A 23,437-nucleotide genomic window follows, 5' to 3' on the forward strand; every position below is an offset into this window, starting at 1 on the left:
CCCATAGAAGTGTATTGGGCTTTCATCTGAATTCCACTTGGGGAAATTACGCCATCTGAATAGACCCTATCTGATTTTCAATATTACCTGTGCAAAGAACCCCAGCAAACACCCAGCATTGTCCATATTTCACGGGCTGCTTCTGCTGGTTCCAGGACCTCAGTATACTGGTGCTTCCATTCCATGCGCTGGGGTTCGTGCCATCGGAGTAATCTCCGCTCCAGTTACCTTCCACCACTCCAGTGTCGTCTTTACTGTTTACCTGGAAGGAATGAACAGGTATGAAATTATCAGTAGAGTCCAACCGGAGACTATTACCATCCTCCCTGTGTGGTAACCTTACATCCTCGGGGGCATTCATATGTCGCCATGTCGCCCTAATGGTAGAATGATGAACAGGGTAAGGACAACATTTACATAGATATGACATTTAAGAGACGAGATACAACAAGACGAAAACCCAACCCAGCTTTTAATGGAGGCTTTTATTGTGTGTATCATCTAATGGGATGGAGCGTTCCCATATGGGGTAATACTTAACATAGATAGCAAAATGTAACTGAGCACTATAGAGGGAATCCTAAGGAAGTCAAGACCCATAGTGGAGTCCATTTTGTAAATTTAGTTCTTAAAGAAGTTATAGACAGGGCCGGCTCTGTCTATAGGCAAAATAGGCCGCTGCCTAGAGCGCATTCTTGATGGGGGCGCCACTCTGCCCTCAGATATAAAGTTGGCCAGCATCTAAAGCACCCACCCATCCAGCAAATCGCTGCCACCCCAGTAGTAAGGAGATTACATGAAGAGGGGGTTTGTTACAGTGTGTCACCCCAATAGTAAGGTGGGGCATGTCAAAGGGCGGGGGCAATGGGTGGCAAAATTAGCTTTGCCTAGGGTGGCAAAAATCCATGCACCTAGCCTGGTTATAGGTAAACAATTGTATTGAATGACCCCCAGGCAACTCAATTGGCTGCCATGCAGTTCATGGTCCCGTTGATTCCTCCAGAAACGGAAGTGCTATATATGTGAATTTACGTTGAGCCTTGGTCCACAAATGTCCTAACTGTGGTCTACTAACTGCAACAGGACCCTAGCGGTATGTTCTAATAGTAGTGTGGGCACAGAAACCTGTGACACGATCACTACGATCACCGTGACTTTGATGTTGCTATCAATACTGATCATAGCATAAACAAAAGAAGAGGGCTCTAGGAAGGTTAAAGGTTATAATATGACAGTCTGGGGACTAAGTTAGACCTCCAGAACTGTCCAATAATACTGACTTTTTCACTAGGACCCTCATGATTTGTTTTTTTGGACCATCATAAGCATTTGTATATATAGCCCTAATAAGTCCCCTGATGATCCTGGCACCATCCCAGTGAAACGTGTTGGGACTTACTATTTTTTCAATACTAACATATGGTATGTCTAGTATGCTATGGTATGTATGGTATCCTGTAGATAGGGGATAAGTTTTTAATAACAGGATAACCCCTTTAATAAGGGAGGGGGGATTTATCAAAGCTATCCCCGTGAAACTGGTGCAAAAAAACTTCCAAATTGAAATAGGCGCTTTCCTTTGAATAAACTTTGCATAGATGAATAGAACAAGCGAATATTAAAAAATTTGTAATATATCTTATTAGACAAAAATGCTTCTTTCTCCTGTTATCAAACTTTTCCCCCCTCCCCCCTTTTCTGCTGCTCAAATCTGAAAATCAGTTCGGCTTTGTCCTGTGTCGGCAAGACAAGCAAATAGGTCTATGGAGGAGGGAGCTCCGCCTTCCACCTCTTAGAGAACTGAAAATTAGCGATGAAGCCTGCAGAGCAGAAATCTGCTGAAAATTACCGTATACAAGTTATATAATAGCCAGAAATAGTGCTGCTCCTCACCATCCTACTTGTTCGGATCAGCCCCTACTTTTTATGCACAGTTGTCATGTTAATACTATAAATTCTTCATGTAATTGCATTTAGCAGGCAATAGAGCGTGTTGGGAAATCATTTTTCCCAGGGCTTAATAATAAAAAGTGTAATATATGTAGGATCAGAGCCAAGAACAACATATAATGATGCTCAATAGGACGTTTCTTCAGTAAACCCATAGCAGGTTCTAATGAACGTGTTGCCAAGGCAGGCGCCATTCAGATCAGGGTCAACTTGGCGGCGCTGTTGCTGATGATCCTGGTTTGAATTTAAATAATTTATTCAGGTTCAACTTATATGGTTCTTTAAAAGAATTTTAAAAAATCTGCATGGTTTTATTAGATTAAAGGGGTACTCCACTGGAGAACATTTTTTTTTTTTAATCAACTGGTGCCAGAAAGTTAAAGGGGTACTCCGCTGCTCAGTGTTTGGAACAAACTGTTCCGAACGCTGGAGGCGGGAGCTCGTGATGTCATAGCCATGCCCCCTCATGATGTCACGTCCCGCCTCCTCAATGCAAGTCTTTGGGAGGGGGCGTGACGGCTGTCCCGCCCCCTCCCAAAGACTTGCATTGAGGAGGCGGGGCGTGACATCATGAGGGGAGGGGGCGGGGCTATGACATCATGAGCTCTCGGCGCCGGCTCCAGTGTAGTACCCCTTTAAAAAGATTTGTAAATGACTTCTGTTTAAAAATCTTTATCCTCCCAGTACTCATCAGCTGCTGTATGCTACAGAGGAAGTTCTTTTCTTTTTTGAATTTCCTTCCTTGCTGACACCTCTGTCCATTTTAGGAACTGTCCAGAGTAGGGGCAAATCCCCATAGTAAACCTCTCCTGCTCTGGACAGTCCTTACATGGACAGAGGTGGCAGTAGAGAGCACTGTGGTCAGACAGAAAGGAAATTTTAAAAAAAATTAACGTCCTCTGTAGTGTACAGCAGCTGATAAGTACTGGGAGAATTAAGATTTTTAAATAGAAGTACCGTATATACTCAAGTATAAGCCGACCCGAAAATAAGCCGAGGCCCCTAATTTCAGCCCAAAAACCCAGGAAAAGTTATTGACTCGACTATAAGCCTAGGGTGGGAAATACATCATCCCCCCCCCCCCCCCCGTCATCATCCAGACCCCTGTCATTAACACCCCTTCATCATCACCGCCTGTCAATCCCTTCTCAGTGGTCTTCAACCTGCGGACCTCCAGATGTTTCAAAGCTACAACTCCCAGCATGCCCGGACAGCCGATGGCTGTCCGGGCATGCTGGGAGTTGTAGTTTTGCAACATCTGAAGGTTGAAGACCACTGATAAGGGATTGACAGGTGGAGATGGACGGCCGGGACCATCCCCTCACAGCTAAAGCCAAAAACGTTTTTTTTTGTTCACTCGAGTATAAGCCGAGGGGGGGCGTTTCCAGCACGAAAAATCAGGCTGAAAAACTAGGCTTATACTCGAGTATATATGGTAATTTACAAATCTGTTTAAAGGAGGAACAAACTGTTCCGAATGCTGGAGCCGATGCCGGGAGCTTGTGACATCATAGCCCAGTCCCCTCATGATGCTACGCCCCACCCCCTCGATGCAAGACTATGGGAGGGGGCGTGACAGGGTTAAGATTTTAAAATAGAAGTAATTTACAAATCTGTTTAACTTTCTGGCACCAGTTGATTTAAAACATTTTGTTTCCACCGGAGTACCCCTTTAATCCTTTTAGCGCTCTCATTGAAATCCTCTCTATGGTGCACAGCTATATCCCATTCTTTCCATTGCCAGCAGTACTCCCACCTGGACTTTCTTTCCCTTTCTTCACCAGCAGCACCTACTCCGCTATGCTATGAAATACCATAGTGCCAAAGAAAGTACACTGGACTCCGCAGGGGGATGACTTACAGTACAGCACTATAGATGGCATATGGGAAAAAGAGGGGGTCATGGCCTAGCAAGGGGTTTTGTGAGAAGAAAGCATCTTATAAACACAATCACAACAAGGGGTTGCATCACCAAAGCTCTAATCTAATCAACTCTTGTCTCTGCTGCTCCATGATGGAGATGACAAGTGAAACAGAGGAGTGGATGGGATTACATTCAGGAGGCAGTTCTGTGTACATAATATTTAGCTTGGATGTCTTAGGCCGGAATACCCCTTTAAAACAGAGTAAAAAATGTTTACAATACAAAGAACACAGTACTCTTTGTCATGGCTAGGGTTTAGTCACTTACCATGGCGCTGAGGACCCTGGAGATATAGGTGGGGTTATTCCGCTGCCTTACATCCTCCCGGGAATTTCTTCTGAAGTTCAGACTTGAATCCAAAAGGACAAAAGAGATATACAAAATATTTTCCTGAAACTGAACAGAGATACAGTGTAAGTAACACAGTAAAATAAAACAGGTTTTTCTCTTTTTGTGTAGTTTTTATCTATGGTTCTGTGTTTGTGTCAGCTGTCCAGAGATCAGGTTTTTGTTTTTTTCTTCATTTTACGTACATAATGTCTTGACATCCTACGTCTGAATGTCTTATAAACAGCCTAATAACATTGTCAGTACCCCTAATAAAAATGATTCAGTTCCAGGGGCGTAACTACAAAGGGTGCAGAGGGTACAGTCAAACCTCAGCCCGATCTGACACAGTGCTCTCTGCTGCCACCTCTGTCTGTATCAGAAACTACCAAGAGTAAGAGAACGAAGAGGTTTGTGCTGGTGGTTTGTTCCTGCTCTGGACAGTTCCTGACATGGACAGAGGGGGCTGCAAAAGCCCTGGAAAGAACTACATAACTTTAAAAAAAATATTTTACAAATCTGACTGGGGCGTGCAGACTGTACTAGAAGATCAACGATCGTGAGAAGGTGAGTAAGAGAACTCTCGATCACCGCCATGATGAGTTCCTCGATCGCACCCAACCAGGGATCAAGTCTTGCAGGAACGTGAGGGAACTTTTTCCAAAGCAGGAACACCGTTCCCATTAGCATGAGTTCTGCAGGACCAGCTCTTGAGTGGAATCTTGGGTGAGTTCGTGGACTTTTTTTTCCCAGGACTTGACCCCTGCACCCAACCGATCAGACATTGATGACCTATACTGAGTCCCAGAAATTCTCTTTATTGGACCACAGTACCTAGAAGGTCTGCCCAATAGACCATAGTTCTTGACCCCGGGGTACACTTAGTAAGGTGTACCACCCCACCAGAGACCTCACTAAGTGTACCCCGGGGTCAAGAACTATGGTCTATTGTGCAGACCCCCAGTTATAAAAGTTGCAAGGGTCCACAGGGAAAAGCCATCCATGACCAGAGACATGCCTAGTTCCCTTTGTGTCCCTGGCATGGTGCTGTATCAGTGCACCCCCAAACCTGCCAACCACACACACATTAACTAGCATATGCTAGTGCCTGACATTTCGTTCCGGCGGAATTTTTTTATTTTATTATTTTTTAAATCAACTGGTGCCAGAAAGGTATACAGATTTGTAAATTATTTCTATTAAAAAATTCTTGATCCTTCCAGTACTTATCAGCTGCTGTATGTTCCAGAAGAAGTTGTGTAGTTCTTTCTAGTTTTGCTCGTGAATATTCGCAATTCGAATTTTATTCGCGAATATCGAATATTCGCGAATATAGCACTATATATTCGTAATTATGAATATTCGTTATTTTTTGAAATTTTTTTTTTACAGTACACAACACAGTGATCATCCCTCTCTGCTTCCAGCTTGTGTGGTGTAAAGAAGGCTCTACTGTGTGAGACTGGCGTGCTAATTTTCGCATATGCGAAAATTAGCATATGTTGATTTTTGCATATGCAAATTTTCGGCTATGCTAATTTTTGTATATGATAATTTTTGCATATGCTAATTTTTGTATACGCGAATTTTCGCATATGCGAAACTAAACGCGAATATTACGAATATGCAAATTTAGCGAATATATGACGAATATTTGTCCATATATTCGCAAAATATCGCAAATTCGAATATGGCCTATGCCGCTCAACACTAGTTCTTTCCAGTCTGAGCACAGTGTTCTCTGCTGACACCTCTGTCCATGTAAGGAACTGTCCAGAGCAGGAGAGGTTTTCTATGGGGATTTGTTCCTGACATGGACAGAGGAGTCAGCAGAGAGCACTGTGGTCAGACTGGAAAGAACTACACAACTTCCTCTGGAGCATACATCAGCTGATAAGTACTGGAGGGATTAAGTTTTTTTAAATAGAAGTAATTTACATATATGTTTAACTTTCTGGCACCATTTTTTTTTTTATTGTTTTCCACCGGAGTACCCCTTAACCCTTTAACCCCTTAAGGACCGGGGTTTTTTCCATTTTTGCATTTTTGCATTTTCGTTTTTTGCTCCTTGCCTTTAAAAAATCATAACTCTTTCAATTTTGTACCTAAAAATCCACATAATGGCTTATTTTTTGCGTTTCTACGTAGTAAATTTTTCGGTAAAAGTGACACCTTATCTTTATTCTGTAGGTCCATACGATTAAAATGATCCCCTACTTATATAGGTTTGATTTTGTCGCACTTCTGGAAAAAATCATAACTACATGCAGGAAAATTAATACGTTTAAAATTGTCATCTTCTGACCCCTATAACTTTTTTATTTTTCCGTGTATGGGGCGGTATGAGGGCTCATTTTTTGCACTGTGATCTGAAGTTTTTAACGGTACAATTTTTGCATTGATATGACTTATTGGAATTTTTTTGCGCGTACGCCATTGACCGAGCGGTTTAATTAACGCTATATTTTTATAATTCGGACATTTCCGCACGCGGTGATACCATATATGTTTATTTTTATTTACACTTTTTTTTTTATGTGAAAAGGGGGGTGATTCAAACTTTTAATAGGGGAGGAGTTAAATGATCTTCATTCACTTTTTTTTGCAGTGTTATAGCTCCCATAGGGACCTATAACACCGCACACTCTGATCTCTTATACTGATCATTGTTATCCCATAGGGACCTATAACACTGCACACACTGATCTTTATCATTGATCACTGGTTTCTCATAGGAAACCAGTGATCAACGATTCTACCGCTTGAAAGCTCATCCCTGGATCTCAGGCACTGAGCAGTCATTCGGCGATCGGACAGCGAGTAGGCAGGTAAGGTCCCTCCCGCTGTCCTGTAAGCTGTTCGGGATGCCGCGATTTCGCCGCGGATATCCCAAACAGCTCGACTGAGCTAACCGGCAGTTTTTACTTTCACTTTTAGCCGCCTGGCTCAGCTCTGAGCGCGCGGCTAAAGGGTTAATAGCGCGGCGCCACGATCGGCGATGCGCGCTATTAGCGGCGGGTCCCGGCTTCACTATGACGCCGGGCCCGCCGTGATATGATGCGGGGTTACCGTGTAACTCCGCGTTATATCACGGGAGCAGGACCAAGGACGTACCGGTACATCCTTGGTCCTTAAGGGGTTAAGCCTCAGGGTCCAGGAAAGCCTGGTATTTGACTTGCCCAGCTTTAGTAACTTACCATTTGGCTGTGCCCTTTGACCTCAGGTTGCACAGATGAAAGTCTAGAATGTCTAATCTGTTTGGCGTATCGATGTTGGCCCCCCATTGTGAGGCCGGGTACGTCAAATAGTCAGTACGCTGCTGTCCGGGACTACACTATAGACTCTGTCCGAGGGACTATTACCCTCAACTGCTCTGGAATACACTTTGTAACATAGTCAATAAGATGCCCATAGATGTGCTCAGTTGTTATACTGCCCCCTAGAGTCTGCTATTTACCTGTCCGTAGTTCCAGGGGGCTGCGATTTGATTTGAGACTTCACCAACACAAATAAGACCAAACTCTTGCAAAACATATTCATTTCTCTGGGCTGGATCTGCTAGAAACACACTGTCACCTGGAAGGGAATGGAGATGGTGCATAATAAGACGGTGCCTTAAAATAACAAGCCGGACCTGCTCCTTTATTCATCCGTCATATAGCTGTCATGCTGTTTCTAAAAGTGCAAAAGCCACGTTACATATTTCCAAGCTGATGTGTCACAGATCCTGACGGGCAGCCTGGATTATCTGTGTGTATAAGCGTATGCTCCACGTGCTCGGAGATGGGTGCCAAGCCCTCATTGGCATATGACCTCAGTTTATACCTCAGATTTCGGTGCTGACAAGCAGAGTATTGCAGAAAGTGTGACACACCTACAGGAACCCCAACCAGTTTAATCGAAGAGTTAATGTCCGTCTCTTGTCACTTAAGACAACAATGTGGTATTAGGTATCAACCTATACTAAGGTTTACCACGTTCCGTCATCTCTCGAGCCTTCACGACAGGCAGATGACTTGAAATGCCCGTCCTGATCTATGACATGCATTTATATTATGGGAACTTTGTAGTTCCTGTGAATTTACAGGATAGTGAAGGCACAGGCAAAAGAGTAAGATGAGCCCGGACAGCTCTGCAAATGGCTCAGTGTAATGTACAGGAGCAGGGACTCTTATCCTTGAGAGGTGTTCCTGCTCCTATACAATGAGCAGCCTGGATAAGTGGCAATGATGTATGCATTACAGCGATGCATCCTGTCCATCACTCAGTATACTGTACAGGAGCAGGGACTCTTGTCCTTGAGAGGTGTTCCTGCTCCTATACACTGAGTAGCCTGGAGATAAGTGGCAATGATGTATGCATTACAGAGATGCATCCTGTCCATCGCACAGTGTGCTGTACAGGAGTAGGAGCTTTTGTCTTTGACAGGTGTCCCTGCTTCTGTACACTGAGCAGCCTGGAGGTAAATTGCAATGCTGTATGCATTACAGCAATGCATCCTGCCCATTGCTCAGTGTACTGTACAGGAGCAGGGACTCTTGCCTTTGACAGGTATCCTTGCTCCCGTACACCAAGTAGCCTGGAGATAAGTGGCAATGCTCTATGCATCACAGCTATGCAGCCTGCCCTTCACTCACTGTACTGTACAGGAGCAGGGATTCTTGCCATTGATAGGTGTCTTTACTCTTGTACACTGCCTTGAGATAAGTGGCAATGGCTGTTTGCATCACAGTTCTGCATCCTGCCCATCGCACAGTGTGCTGTACAGGAGCAGAAACTTTTGTCTTTGACTGGTGTCCCTGCTCCTGTACACCAAGTAGCCTGGAGGTAAGCGGCAATGCTGTATGCATTACAAGTCTGCACCCTGCCCATTTCACTGTTCCTAATCAGACACTCTTGCTTTTGGCAGGTGTCCCTGACCCTGTACATACTTTGCCTGGGCCATCAGGGCACTTCCAAATCTAAAATCTAGAACAAATTTTACTAATCTCGAGGTACTTGCTCTTTTTCTACACAGGAGCTTTGCCTGCACCATCACGTACCAGGTATCTAGACTGATTTCTATGCAAGTTTATCATGTATTAGAGGTGCAAGCTCCTGGGCTCCAATGGGAAACCTGTAGCCTAGCAAGTGCTATCGTTAAAATCGGTGTCTATATGGGGCAAAGGGACCACTTGTCCCCCCTCGGACACCAGGGCCTGAGTGCTCCCTCAGCACCCCCTATAGCTATGCCTTTGACTATCATAGCAAATAATCCTCCATGACTACCATCCTCCATGACTATCCTCTCCTTATACTCTGGATGGGCATTTTGTAGAACCACATCCCACCTGAAGCCCAAGGATTGAAGATCAGCATAAACTCTCCGACGCGTCTGGGTTCTCCATTTGCCTGAACACTGAGAATGTAGCGTCCAATTACAGCGTCATTTGGAGTCATAAAGGCCACAGTAATTGAAGGGGAGCCATATCCGCTTATTTTCGCTGCCCAGCTGTTCCCTGATGAAGAATCGGAGAAGGTGTACTCCAAGAGGCCGGTACCTGTTGAAGGAAACATGGAGAGTTATTGTTTCTTTTTTATCATTCTTACATCTTGCTGTGATACCGTATATACTGGATTGGTATATTGGATATACTGGATTGGTGGAGCCACAGTACCAGATTGAGGGGTCATTTTGATTAGTGCTTTATGCTCCTGTTTATAGTATTGTTCTTAGTAATAAATATGTCTTTCACAGCTTCCCCTTGTCCTATGTCAAAGCGTACCTCCAACCATGGTTCGGCAGCAGGATATCCCCAAATGGCCCTAACTGGCCCTAAACTAAGGCGATCAGGAGACATGTTAGACTTGTATGGGATTTCCAGCAAACACTTTTCCTGATTGGTTCAGTCTCTTGGCAAGTCTTGGGCTACGCCATTGCCGGAACATCCGAATCCCAACTACTGAATCGGTAAAACAAATTTGGAAGGTTCACTTATCTCTAATCATGACAGATATATCAGGATGTAATTGTGAATCTACTAAAGCATAATATAGTATTATTGTAAGAACCTGTCCAGGGAAATGTGGTTTTTTTTTGTGCACCTCCCTGGTACTCAATACTTAAAGGGATACTCTGTTATAAGATATCTGTTAACGGGGGGGTCAGGCCACAGGGCCCCCATGATCGCCGGCCCGGTACTCAAGCATTCTAAACTTTTATGTTCAGAACGCCGGCTGTGCTAGTCTTCGAGGCTATGGTCAACAGGCCCCCTCCATTCAAGTCTATTGGACAGATGGAGATACAGCGTTTGTGTATTTCCCATAGAAATACATGAAGGGGGCGTGTTGGAGACAGCTTCAGGCTATGGTTGCCCGTACGGGCAACCATAGCCTGAAGCTGTCTCCAACACGCCCCCTCCATGTATTTCTGTGGGAAATACACAAACGCTGTATCTTCGTCTCTCCCATGGACTTTAATGGAGGGGGCCATGTTAAGCTGGAGATCGCTCAATGCATGTGGATTGACGGGACGCCATGATGGACATTGCGGAGGGTCCACTGGGACCCAACCAGATCAGAAACTTATCTCTGATCCTGTGGATAGGGGATAAAATGCCTAGGGGCGGACTTCCCCTTTAAGCACCAGTAGCCAAACTCTCTTTACGCCTCGAGGGAATCCATTAATGTAATGCAACCGAAGAGAAGAAACCGGTTTCCATGGCATAATTTTGGCAATTGTCAAATTCTTGACCGATGAACAAACCAATAGGACCATAAATGGTGGCAGTTCTTCTACTGTTTTTAGATTTTTTTGTTACCTCCAGATGAAGTGGCAAGTGTAGCTATGAATTGCAGCCTATCTCCATTTTGTACAGGTGCATTGAAGGTCAATGAGATGTTGAATTCTTGACCCCGGCGTACAACCAAGTCATTGCCTATGTAGGCTCCGCAGTTGTGAGCGGACTTGTTCTCATTCACGTGAAAGTCATAGTTGGTTAGTTGGAGAGCTGCAAAACAAGATATGATGTTACATGTTAAATATGTTCCAGGGTTTTAACCATTGTGTGCCAATGTTACGGAAATAGAGTCTATGATATCATTCGTTGTCACTACGGCTCACGCATCAGTTTTCTATGAATGTCTTAGGAATTTTGGTCAAACCCACAAAATCTCTGACTCAACGTTTTACATAAGGATTAGGAATGTTGTAAAGTCATGAGTAAAGCTTACGGTAGATCATCTTTAGGTAGGAAACATCAAAAGGAACCACATATTGGGAGTGGATGCTACCAAAAAAAACAACATAAAACAATAGGATGCCCGTTTCGTCAACCATCTTGAAGAGGTAGTATTTGGTCACGGGGTGGCGGTATTATTCAGTCACTGCCGCCTTGTATTTCTGGTATTATTAACTTGTTATATAGCTATAATTTAGTTAGCATTCAGTCTGGCATTTGTGAAATCGCAGATTTCGGTGTGTTTTTTTTGGGAGGACAAAGAAGGCAAAAAATGTCTTAAGCCTTAAATTATAGGGGCACCGAAAGCTTCAATTTGATGCTTGGCAAGTCTCATCTAATATATAGCTTGGTAATCTGTCGGCTGTGGTTTCCCAATAAAGTCGGAATGTCAATTATATCGGTATATAAATATAGCTTAAAATACAGGATCAGGGCTCTATTCCAATAAATCGCTGCGTTTCGGTCACGTACTCGAAAAGTGGATTCTCTAAGTCTTAAGTCGTTTGGCGCCTGCTAGACAGGAGTACGGAGTCTTAGGGATAGTTATAGAGATGGACAGGTTAAAAAAAAACAAGAGTCCATTAAATTTAATCTGTAACCCTATTGTGTCCCTATTGTGTTAATCCAGAAGAAGGAATGAAACCCTTTTGAGGCAGATGCCAATTGCTCCATACTCGGGGATATAATCCTTACTGACTCCAAATATGGCGATCAGAATGAATCCCTGGATCAACGTCTCTAAGTTGTAATATTATATTTTTTAAGAAAGTCATCCAGACCCCCCCCATGAACCTGTTCATGTGGCGGAGAGTTTCATAGTCTCATTACTCTTACAGTAAAGAATCTCTGTGATGATGGTGGAACCTTCTTTCCTGTAGACATAGAGGATGCCCCCTTGTCATGGTTACCGGCCTAGGTATAAAAAGATCACTAGAAATATCCCTGTACTGTCCATTCATATATTTGTACACTAGGAGAGTACTAGGCGCTGCCTGGTCTTCCTACCTAAACCTTGTGGGAGGGGAACAATGGCGCTCTTGTCCTCATATCCCAACTTCCTATCTCTTTCTTATATCATGTTCTCATATCTCGTCCTCATATCCCATCCACATTTCTTGTCCTTGTATCCCATCCTCCTATCCCATCCTCATATCCCGACCTAATATCTTGTCCTCATATCCTGACCTAATATCTTGTCCTCATATCCCATCCTCATATACCCTCTTCATATCTCATCCGCAAATCCCATGCTCATACCCTGACCTCATATCTCATCCTCATATTCTGACCTCATATCTTGCCCTTGTATCCCGTCCTCATATCTCGTCCCCATATTCCATCCCCCATGCTAGATATTATTAGCACCTGCCTGCCAGACAGACGGCCGCCGTAGAAGGACACAGTTTTCTTCACTACACCGTTTGGATCCAGAGGGGGGGGGGGGGGGGGCAACGGGGCAAATGCGCCCCTAGGGCCCTCCCTGCCACTATTCAAAGTGCTGATATTTTTCGTGCGGACATTCCCCTGTGCAAATATAGCCTGATGGTGCCTCTTCCGAGATTAGACTCTGGATCTGCCACTGCTATAGACTAGCATGGGACTTCAGAGAACCCCCCCCCCCCCCCCCAACACACACACACACACATAGGGGTGGGTTGGGTTGATTTAACTCTATTACATTTTTAGTTGACATATAAATAACTGTTTCACTACAATATATCCAGCCAATTTGAAAGTTATGCTAGAATATACACACACATATAAATATATATAAATATACATATATATACATATGTTGAATTTTATATATGTAGATTGTTATCAGATTGCCCCTAAGGCACTTTATTTTCTAAGTTAAATAACCCCAATTGGGATAACCTTGGTCGCCTCCTCTGCACCCTCTCCAGTTCAGCCATGACCTTCTTATATACAGGGTAGTGTTGGGCGCGAATATTCACATTTCAAATTTTTTTTCAAGAATTTTGTCAGAGGTTATCAATGACATCCCTAGCAACCAATTGTATAGTTGGCCACCCCCTCACTGTTTTCTTCCTCGAATACGCGAATATGCGAATATGACAAATGTGCGAATATGACAAATACGCGAAATTCGCAAATATAGGATGGATATTTGTCTATATATTCGTGAAATATCGCGAATTCGAAAATGGGCAATGCCGCTCATCACTAATACAGGGGCTCAGAACTGTAATGAGATACAGCAGTGCCCGGCTGAACATGGTCCCTTTTCTCCACTGCCTCATTGTCCCACCACAGGACTGGTTGTCCCTTTCCTGTGACCTCCAGGCTCAGCATCTACTTCCCATTTTGATACCTCCCTGGTTGGGACAAGAGGCTTCTTATTTACCTAATCCAGATGAGCGACTATCGTGAAGTGGCCTGTTTTATGTGCAAACCTCGAGTGGGGACATTTTTTTCCCTTCTATATAGCAAAACACCTTTAGTCATGAAAGAATTAAAGGGGTACTCCGCTACTCAACGTTTGGAACAAACTGTTCCGATCACTGGAGCCCGGAGCTTGTGACGTCATAGCCCCGCCCCCTCAATGCAAGTCTATGGGAGGGGGCATGATGGCTGTCACACCCCCTCCCATAGACTTGCATTGAGGGGGTGGGACTATGACATCACAAGCTCCCGGCTCCAGCGTTCAGAACAGTTTGTTCCAAACGCTGAGCAGCGGAGTACCCCTTTAAGTTTACAGGCCTATAGTTTACAGAATCACTTTCTTTTAGCATTGGCCTATATTTCCTACGGGCCAGTCCTGTAGAACAAACCTGGTCATTACATAAAATATTAGGAAAAGGGGTGGAAAAGGTGGTGCTGGACTTTTTGGGTTAAAGGGGTACTCCACCGCTAGACATCTTCTATGCCCATCCAAAGGATAGGGGTTAAGATGACTGATCTCGGGGGTGCCGTGATCTCTGTGATCTGTCGGCCGTGGTCGTGACGGCACGCCATGCACCCTCCATCCATATCTATAGGAGGTGGCATCACGGCGGGTTCTCTACGATCAGACATCTTATAGGGGATAAGATGTTTAGCAACGGAATACCCCTTTAAGGAAGTCCAGCCCCACCAGCTGGTTGTCCACTTAACACCCGCCCCCACAAACACAAGTAGGTATGGACTACGTTGCAGTAAGACCCGCAGGTTGAAATACCTATAAGAGTAGGGTCACACTTGCCGAATTTTGCTGCGTATTTTCTGCTGCATATTCTCCTGCCCATTAAAGTCAATAAGTAACAAAATCAGCTGCATATTTGGCGTCCCATTGACTTCAATGGGTAGGAAAATACGCGACAGCAAATATGCAGCAAAATATGGCACATGTGACCCTACTCTAAACATAATGAATTAAAGGCAATAGTGCTGGTGTAGAAGACATGTAGATAGAAACTGAGCCAAGAATGGACACCAGCTGGATGGTAAGGACCAGGGCTCAAGTCCTGCTGGAACGTGTGGGAACTGACTTTCTGCACTTTTTCCACAGCTAGAATACTGTTCCCATTGGCAGGACCAGCCCTATAGTGGAGTTCCTCCACTTTTTTTTTCTCAGGACTTGACCCCTGGTAAGGACGGATGGAGCCAAGGGGTAGTGCCAGGAATACAACTGCATCAGGAAGAGAGACGGGCTGGAGAGAGGGGAAGAATGAGACCAAGGAGAAAGCATCCGGAAGAGAGACGGGCAGGAGAGAGGGGAAGAATGAGACCAAGGAGAAATCATCCGGAAGAGAGATAGGCAGGAGATGGGGGAAGAATGAGACCAAGGAGAAAGCATCCGGAAGAGAGACGGGCAGGAGAGAGGGGAAGAATGAGACCAAGGAGAAAGCATCCGGAAGAGAGACGGGCAGGAGAAAGGGGAAGAATGAGACCAAGGAGAAAGCATCCGGAAGAGAGACGGGCAGGAGAGAGGGGAAGAATGAGACCAAGGAGAAAGCATCCGGAAGAGAGACGGGCAGGTGAGAGGGGAAGAATGAGACCAAGGAGAAAGCATCCGGAAGAGAGACGGGAAGGAGAGAGGGGAAAAATTAGACCAAGGAGAAAGCATCTGGAAGAGAGAAGGGCAGGAGAGAGGGGAAGAATGAGACCAAAGGAGAAAGCATCCGGTTAGATACAGACCATAAGGACCATATGCTCCACATAAAGTGGATTTCAGTAGGTCATTATAGATGGGTCTAAACTCTGGCACAACCTGTTGGTTTCCAACAAAAGCCTCAGTTAACAGGTACAACTCCAAAGAGTCCTCACTAGATTTCTTCTATCTCTATATAAATAAACTATGCCCATCCAGATCTTCCATTATGTGACCTGTAACAGGTTCTACCAGTCTTATACCTTTACAATAACCATCTATAACACTGTCCTATAAGAAGTCTACAGAAACTACTTCTCAATTATTCTCACCCCATCCAGGGCCGGCTCTGCCTGTAGGCAAAATTGGCAGCTGCCAATGGCGCACTCTTGATGGGGGCGCCGCTCTGCCCTCAGCTATAAAGTTAGCCAACATCTGAAGCACCTGCCCAACCAGCAAAACCATGTCACTCCAGTAGTAAGGTGATTATATGAGGAGGAGGTTTGTTACAGTGTGTCACCCCAGTAGTAAAGTGATTATATGAGGAGGAGGTTTGTTACAGTGTGTCACTCCAGTAGTAAGGTGGGGCGTGTCAATGGGCGGAGACAATGAGCAGCAAAATTAGCTTTCGCCTAGGATGGCAAAAAATGTTTGCCCCAGACCTGCCACCATCTAGGACGGGCCATGATTGGGTGGGCATGCTTGGGATGGTATTTTGAGTAGAGTTCCAATAAAACAGTTTTGGAGAGGGAAGTAGATGTATAAGGCTTTAGATTCAGGATTATTGTAAATGCTGAAGACAGGTAGAATCGTGTACAGGTAATAAAATGGAAGACCAACCCGATCTGTAACTGGATGTAGATAGACATATTCATTTCATTATCTATCCATTTATCTGGGTGCGGCTGCCGCTGCGATACTTAACGCTCCCTTGTCTTATCAAGAAAGACTCTTTTCATGGAAAACATCTATGAAAGGCAACTGGCTTCTCACTTTGTTCCCTGCATTTATTTATCATCATTGATCATCCGCCAAGAAAAACTGCGAAGAGAAGATTTGGGTAAAGTATCACAAGGTCACCTGAAATCTTTGAATCAATCATTTAATTTTAGATATATTTTATGTCATGGGGTATGTAATGCTTAAAGGGGTTATCCAGGAAAAAACTTTTTTTATATATATCAACTGGCTCCAGAAAGTTAAACAGATTTGTAAATTACTTCTATTAAAAAAAATATTAATCCTTTCAGTACTTATGAGCTTCTGAAGTTGAGTTGTTCTTTTCTGTCTAAGTGCTCTCTGATGACACCTGTCTCGGGAACCGCCCAGTTTAGAAGAGGATTGCTATGTTGCTATGGGGATTTGCTTCTAAACTGGGCAGTTCCCGAGACACGTGTCATCAGAGAGCACTTAGACAGAAAACAACAACTCAACTTCAGAAGCTCATAAGTACTGAAAGGATTAAGATTTTTTTAATAGAAGTAATTTACAAATCTGGTTAACTTTCTGGAGCCAGTTGATATATATAAAAAAAGTATTTTCCTGGATAACCCCTTTAGGTTGTAAAGTGCTGCGGAATCTGTTGGTGCTGTATAAATATTATACTTTTTAAATATTATTATCAAATTATTATTATTGTTGTTATTATTAATAATAATCCCATCCCACCTTCTCCCTTACATTACTAATTTGTTTATCCAAGCCATAACCCATTTATTCACTTTATCACTAAACACTGGCATCTTTCCTTCTTCATTTAAAGAGTACCTGTCACCAAATAAAACCTTTAACATAGTGTTCCTTGTGTAATTATAAGACACTTTCCCATTCACTTGCTATTAAGATTATCAACATAAATATGTTTAAAATGTAAAATAAGAAACGGCCACTAGGTGGCGCTGTTCTGTTCCCTGCCACAATTAATACAGTGAGTTTGGTCTCCTCCCGGCCTGGCAGGAGTCCAAACTCAGGAAGTGTTTCTCTGCACTGAGCTTGATTGACAGCTGCACAGAAAGTGAAAGCTCCCCACATTCTCACAGAAAGCTGCACACACTGAAGGATGCAGGAGAGCCTCACTGATAGCAATGCAGACTGAAACATGCACAGAGCCTGAGGTCTTCTATTCATCACAATTCTGCAACCATGTGAGGGCGGAAGTGGTCCCCCAGCAGGCTTCAGTGATGTCACGCCCACTTTCTCCTGCTGAGAAATTGCTCTATGTGAACAAGAATAAAGGTATGATATACAGCATTTTTTTTTTAAGGGTGGGAGGGGTGTTAGGAGTAGTTAGGGAACATAGCCTGAGTTAGTTTAGAACAGTTTATTTGGTGACAGGTAAAAGAGGTACTCCCTGGCTAGAAATCTTATCCCCTATCCAAAGAATAGTGGATAAGATGTCTGATCACGGGGGTCCTGCTGCAGGGGCCCTCCACCATCTCCCTCAGCACCCGGTGTGCTAAACAAATGCCGGGTTCCTGCGGCAGTTGCTGTGACGTTACGACCACACCCCCTCATGATGTCACACCATGCCCCCTCCATTCATGTCCATGGGACACATCCCCTCCCATAGACATTAATGGAGGGGGCTTGGCTGTGATTGCACAATCACAGCCTCCGGCTCGAGCACCGGAGCTCCCCTTTAAACTTGCAACCATAACACCCATCCTCAAAAAGCCATCCCTCAACCCATCTTTTTAGTCCAGCCACTTCCCCATCTTTCTTCTCCCATTGCCTTAAATGTCTTAACTACCGTAAATTATTCTTCCACCTATAATCCAACTAATTATTTGACCAGCTACAATCCGGCTACCATCCCCGCCTCTCTACTGAAACCAATGATCAGCTGACCACCAAAGCCTCGCGACAATGCTCTGTGCTTCTTCTCCTTGACAGCTCCTCTACCTTTAACAGTCATCCAGTCCCTCCTGTTACAAACTCCTGCAGCGTCACAAATTTGGTCATCTCCTGGGTCTCTTCATACCTTAAAGGGGTACTCCGCCCTAGACATCTTACCCCCTATCTATAGGATAGGGGATAAGATATAAAAATACTGGCAAAAAAATATATACTCATATATCAAGAGGCAAACCCATGGGGGCCATTGAAGGTTAGCAAAAATGAAATATGAATTGGGGCTAACAAAGGAAATGTCCTTATTTTGGCACTGATCTTATGCTTCAGTAAAGTCTAAAATAGACCATATTTGTTTTATGAAGAGTTTAATGATATTTACATTATGAGTAATGATCTTTATTAGCAGGAAAAATAATAATTATGGGTTCTAATAGATCATTAACCAATTAGCAATGTTCACAATTACATAAAATGTGGTTTGGTTGGAAAGAGTCCATTCTGGACATTGGTAAGTCTAGCGAGTTGCTTATTTTGGCAGCAAGTCTTATAGAAGACTCCATGGAATTTTCGTGGAGAATCCGGCGGAAAAATTTCACTAGGAAATTCTGTTCTAGTAGAGTCCCATTGTTTTCATATATTAGCGAAAATTAAAATTTTGGACTCCGCAAAAAGAATGCCAATGGAGACGCCGCAATTCCTAGCACCGGCATGTTTTGCCATTTTCAGATTTCTTAGGCTACGTTTTCACATAACTTTTTTTTTTTTTTTATATATATATATATTTTTTCAACCAGAAAAAAAACTCCACTAAAAATAATCTCTCATTTTACACTATTAAAATGAAGGATTGCCATTTAAGAATTCAGAAATAAAAATTCACATTGCAAGATTTCCTTTAAAAAAAAAAAAAAAAAAAAAAAAAAAAAAAAAAAAAACAGGAATCAGTGAAAATAAATCCTAAATCAAAAACACCAAATGAGCTTCATATTTCCTGACTCCCAGTTAACCATATCTGGCTGCAGAATTTTTTGTATGCCCAAAAAAAGCAATGCAGTGAATTTGGCATTTTTATTTTTATTTTTTTTGCCTTTTTGCTAAAAAAAACAATAAACAAGTGGAAAGACAGCCTAAAAAGGGTTATCCCAAACCTAAAATCTGATTGGTGGGAAAAAGGACCATTGGGATGCCCACTGATCACGGAGCGGCATCATGCTTTGATCAGCGATCCACTCCCTCCCTATCAGACTGCTGAAGATAGTCCAGTACAACACTCATAGAGATGGTTTCACACACAAAAATTTTTTCAAGAAAAATGCAATTGGTTTTGTAATTCCCCCCCCCCCCCCAAATACTGCCTACAGATGTTGTATGAAAGTCCGAGCTTGTGTCTCTTCCATGACCCATTTATACCCAGGACTGTATCTATTAAAAGGGGCATCATCTACATCTGGAGGAAAGAACGTTTCTACACCAGCACAGACGGGGTTCTTTACTGTAAAAGCAGTGAGACTATTAAACTCTTTGTCAAATAAAAGCGCTGGATCGTTGGATCTTTAGTTTAATGTGAGTCCATTCTCTGTATCTCAATCTGACCAGGCATCTGCATGTGCTGGAAAAAACAGGTCCGTTCCATGGCAATGGTATCTGTCCTTCCATGGAGGCCCCACCGAGTAACTTACAGGTCGTAAATGTTCTGCTGCTAAAGTCTTGGTGTCGCATATCGCAGGACACAGTCAGAGGTCTTTTGGAGTCCATGACTTGATAAAGCAGAGTTTTGGCTCGGGAGGGAGCCTACACAATACTAGGCATAATATTCTGGATTATCAGTGTATTTGTAGCGGATCTTTTTAAAGGGGTACTCCGCCCCTGGCATCTAATCCCCTATCCAAAGGATAGGGGATAAGATGTTAGATTGCTGCAGTCCCGCTGCTGGGGAGCCCCGGGATCGCTGCTGCAGCACCCCGCCATCATTACTGTGCAGAGCGAGTTTGCTCTGTGCGTAATGACGGGCTCCGCCCCTCATGACATCACGGCCCGTCCCCTTAATGCAAATCTATGGCAGGGGGGGCGTGATGACCGCCACACGCCCTCCCATAGACTTGTATTGACGGGGGCGGGCCGTGATGTCATGAGGGGCGGAGCCGTGACTTAGCGATGCTCCGGCCCCTGTATTGCCCGTCATTACGTGCAGAGCGATCTCGCTCTGCGCAGTAATGATAGCGCGGTGCTGCAGCAGCGATCCCCAGGGCTCCCCAGCAGCGGGACCCGGCAATCTGACATCTTATCCCCTATCCTTTGGATAGGGGATAAGACTTCTAGGGGCGGAATACCCCTTTAAGAGAACTGCCCCATGTTCCACTTCTATAACCCCTGATTACAGCTGGAGGGGTCTGGTGTAAATATAGAATTATATGACCACCGTTCATAGGAATGAATAAGTTCCACCAGGACCGGATCTGCTTTTCGAGGATCTTTTTCACTTCTCTTGAGCTCATAGCAGGGACGTGCAGAGAGATTTTGGGGGGAAGGGGCTCAAGTAGAAAAGAAGGGCACTTCTAACTTCTAATTAAAAAATGTTTGTAAAAAAACCTTGTTAACACAACACAATTCCTGAGGAAAGGGACCACCGGCAGTCATGAATGGGACCGGCATCACCCTATGGAGATCCCAACCAGTGAGGGCATTATAGGGCAGGGCTCAAGCCCCCTTTTGAGTCTATGTGTGCATATCCCAGGCTCATAGATAGAAGAGGGGTCATTATTGGGGGTCCCTCCCAAAGAGGGCATGACGAGGGGATATCTCCATTAGACAATACCACCAAATACAATATTCCAAGTTACTTAAAAAAAATAGATAAAGACGATAGCAGAAGATATGACAGTGCCCACCGGGTAGACCACCAGATCCAACTGCACATTATTCCTATTGTTCACATTATACACATTGGGGGAGATTTATCGAAACCTGTGCAGAGGAAGAGTGGTGCAGTTGTCCATAGCAACCAATCAGATTGCTTCTTTCATTTTCCACAGGCCTCTTTAGAGGCCTGTGGAAAATGAAAGAAGCAATCTGATTGGTTGCTATGGGCAACTGCACCACTCTTCCTCTGCAAAGGTTTTGATAAATCTCCCCCATTGTCCCGTCTGGTACAACAGGTTTGATTCTTCCAATATTGGACATAAAGAAGAGATCAGTCAATTCCCAGGACAACAATCTCCTCCCCACTATTCATCCAGAAGTAACCTGTCTTACCTAGGACACCATCTGTCCTCCAAAAATATAACTTATTGTCCCCATTAAAGCCCAGCACTATACCTGTCATGTTGTCTCCGCTCTGGGATCTCCAGTATGTGACTGTCGCCGGTGACACGCACAGCTCCCATTTATAGGAATGCGGCCTCTCCTAGCATTTTAATTGCTATTATTACTAATGATCTGGGTGGATCCCTGCATTTCATTGACTTCTTACTATTATTCAAAGCGTCTATTAGCTGATGACTTCCTACAGTCGGTTCTGTATACTACACTGAACTGGATAGATGTAGCAGAGCTGCGATTGTTATCACTCGCCGTAATTTCTATATAAATTCGGAGCGCTTTTTATAGGACTGGAGGTAAAGCTATCAAGTTATCATGCTAAATGCCATATAAAACTGTACGACACCTGTAGGGCACATTGTATGGCATCCTGGTGACTATGAATTCGACAAAATTATGTTTACATAGTATTTAAAGTGTACCCGTCAGAGCCAACAAAAAAAAACATTTTTTATTAATATATCACTCAGTACCTAATCCTGACCATGTACATGTAATTTTTATGTGTCTAGCACCTTTATTTATTTTTTTATTCCACTTTTAATTTAGCTCACTAGTCTGAATTCCTCTCAAAGGGAGGGGGCGTGGCCTCACTGTGCAGGTCTCCGCCCCCTTCCTCAGTATGCTGTCTGCTCACATCTCCCCTAGCATTAGCAAAACTACAACTCCCAGCTTGTCCTCACTGACGGTAGCGGGACACAAGCTGACAGTGGGGGGATGTTTCCCCTGTACTCACACCTGTCAATCACGGAAGTGTGTCCATGACATAGGTGATGACTCATGGACACAGCAGGACTAGTATGTGTCCAAGCAGGCGGGGGGGGGGAGGGGGGCAGTTGTTGACTGGCTTTTTCCAATATGAAATACTGAAAATTTTCTAATGAAAGCAATTACAAAACCTATTGGTTATACATGCTTTACAACATATCAAAGGTTTTTGTATCTGACAGTGCCCATTTAAACCTAAAAAGGTAAAAAACGTTCATATGACTTTTTCAAGTTGTATGTGACTGCCAAATGGAGGCGAGTACAGAGTATTTAGACGGCCTCATAGAGTTTAAAGGGGTACTCCACTGCCCCAGTGTTCGGAACATTTTGCAGGCTGCGGGGGTCGTGATGTCAAGGCCACGCCCCTTGTGATGTCACATCACACCCCCTCAATACAAGTCTATAGGAGGGGGCGTGGCTGCCACCACGCCCCCTCCCATAGACTTGCATTGAGGCGGTGTGTTCCGAACACAAAATGTTCCGAACGCTGGGGCAGTGGCGTACCCCTTTAAATGGAGCTGTAGTAGAACCTGACCCCCACTCCATTCAAACAGGTGGGGGGTCCTGGCAGTAAGACCTCGCTGATCACTTGTGGCATCCATTATAGTGAAGTGAAGTCATTTTGTTTTGTTTGCCATTTTTCTGTTTTGTTGCAGACATTTCTAAAAAGAAGGGACGCCATATTGGTTGTATTCTTTATAGGGGTATGCCCACCTTGTTATTTTAGCTTCCTACTTCCCTTTTGGGAAGGTGTGTGTGGGGCATTGAAATAATTGTAGAAATTTATTGAGCGGTGAACTGGGGGCAGTGTTTGGAGCGATGAGTGCTCTGTGTTCTTTGCATAAATCACAAGGGCCGGCTCTACAGGCAAAATAGGCAGCCGCCTAGAGCACCCTCTTTATGGGGCGCCGCTCTGCCTACTGCAATAAAGTTAACCAGCATCCAAAGCACCCGCCCATCCAAAGCACCTGCCCATCAAGCAAA

The 23,437-nt window shown here is 44.0% G+C and overlaps 1 protein-coding gene across 1 annotated transcript in view; it reads right to left on the bottom strand.

The window, feature by feature from the left end:
- LOC130297675 (protein-glutamine gamma-glutamyltransferase E-like) overlaps positions 1-23,437 on the bottom strand; it is a 50,211-nt gene that overhangs the window by 26,422 nt on the left and 352 nt on the right. Inside the window, exons 2-6 of the mRNA XM_056550388.1 lie at positions 11,002-11,190; positions 9,532-9,741; positions 7,659-7,777; positions 4,142-4,270; positions 88-262 (exon numbers count right to left, since the gene is read on the bottom strand). Of these exons, the coding sequence (XP_056406363.1) occupies positions 88-262; positions 4,142-4,270; positions 7,659-7,777; positions 9,532-9,741; positions 11,002-11,190 (822 nt within the window). The remainder of the gene's footprint in view (positions 1-87; positions 263-4,141; positions 4,271-7,658; positions 7,778-9,531; positions 9,742-11,001; positions 11,191-23,437) is intronic.

Source organism: Hyla sarda, chromosome 13 (assembly GCF_029499605.1).
Source record: "Hyla sarda isolate aHylSar1 chromosome 13, aHylSar1.hap1, whole genome shotgun sequence".
NCBI classification, from domain to species: Eukaryota; Metazoa; Chordata; class Amphibia; order Anura; family Hylidae; genus Hyla; species Hyla sarda.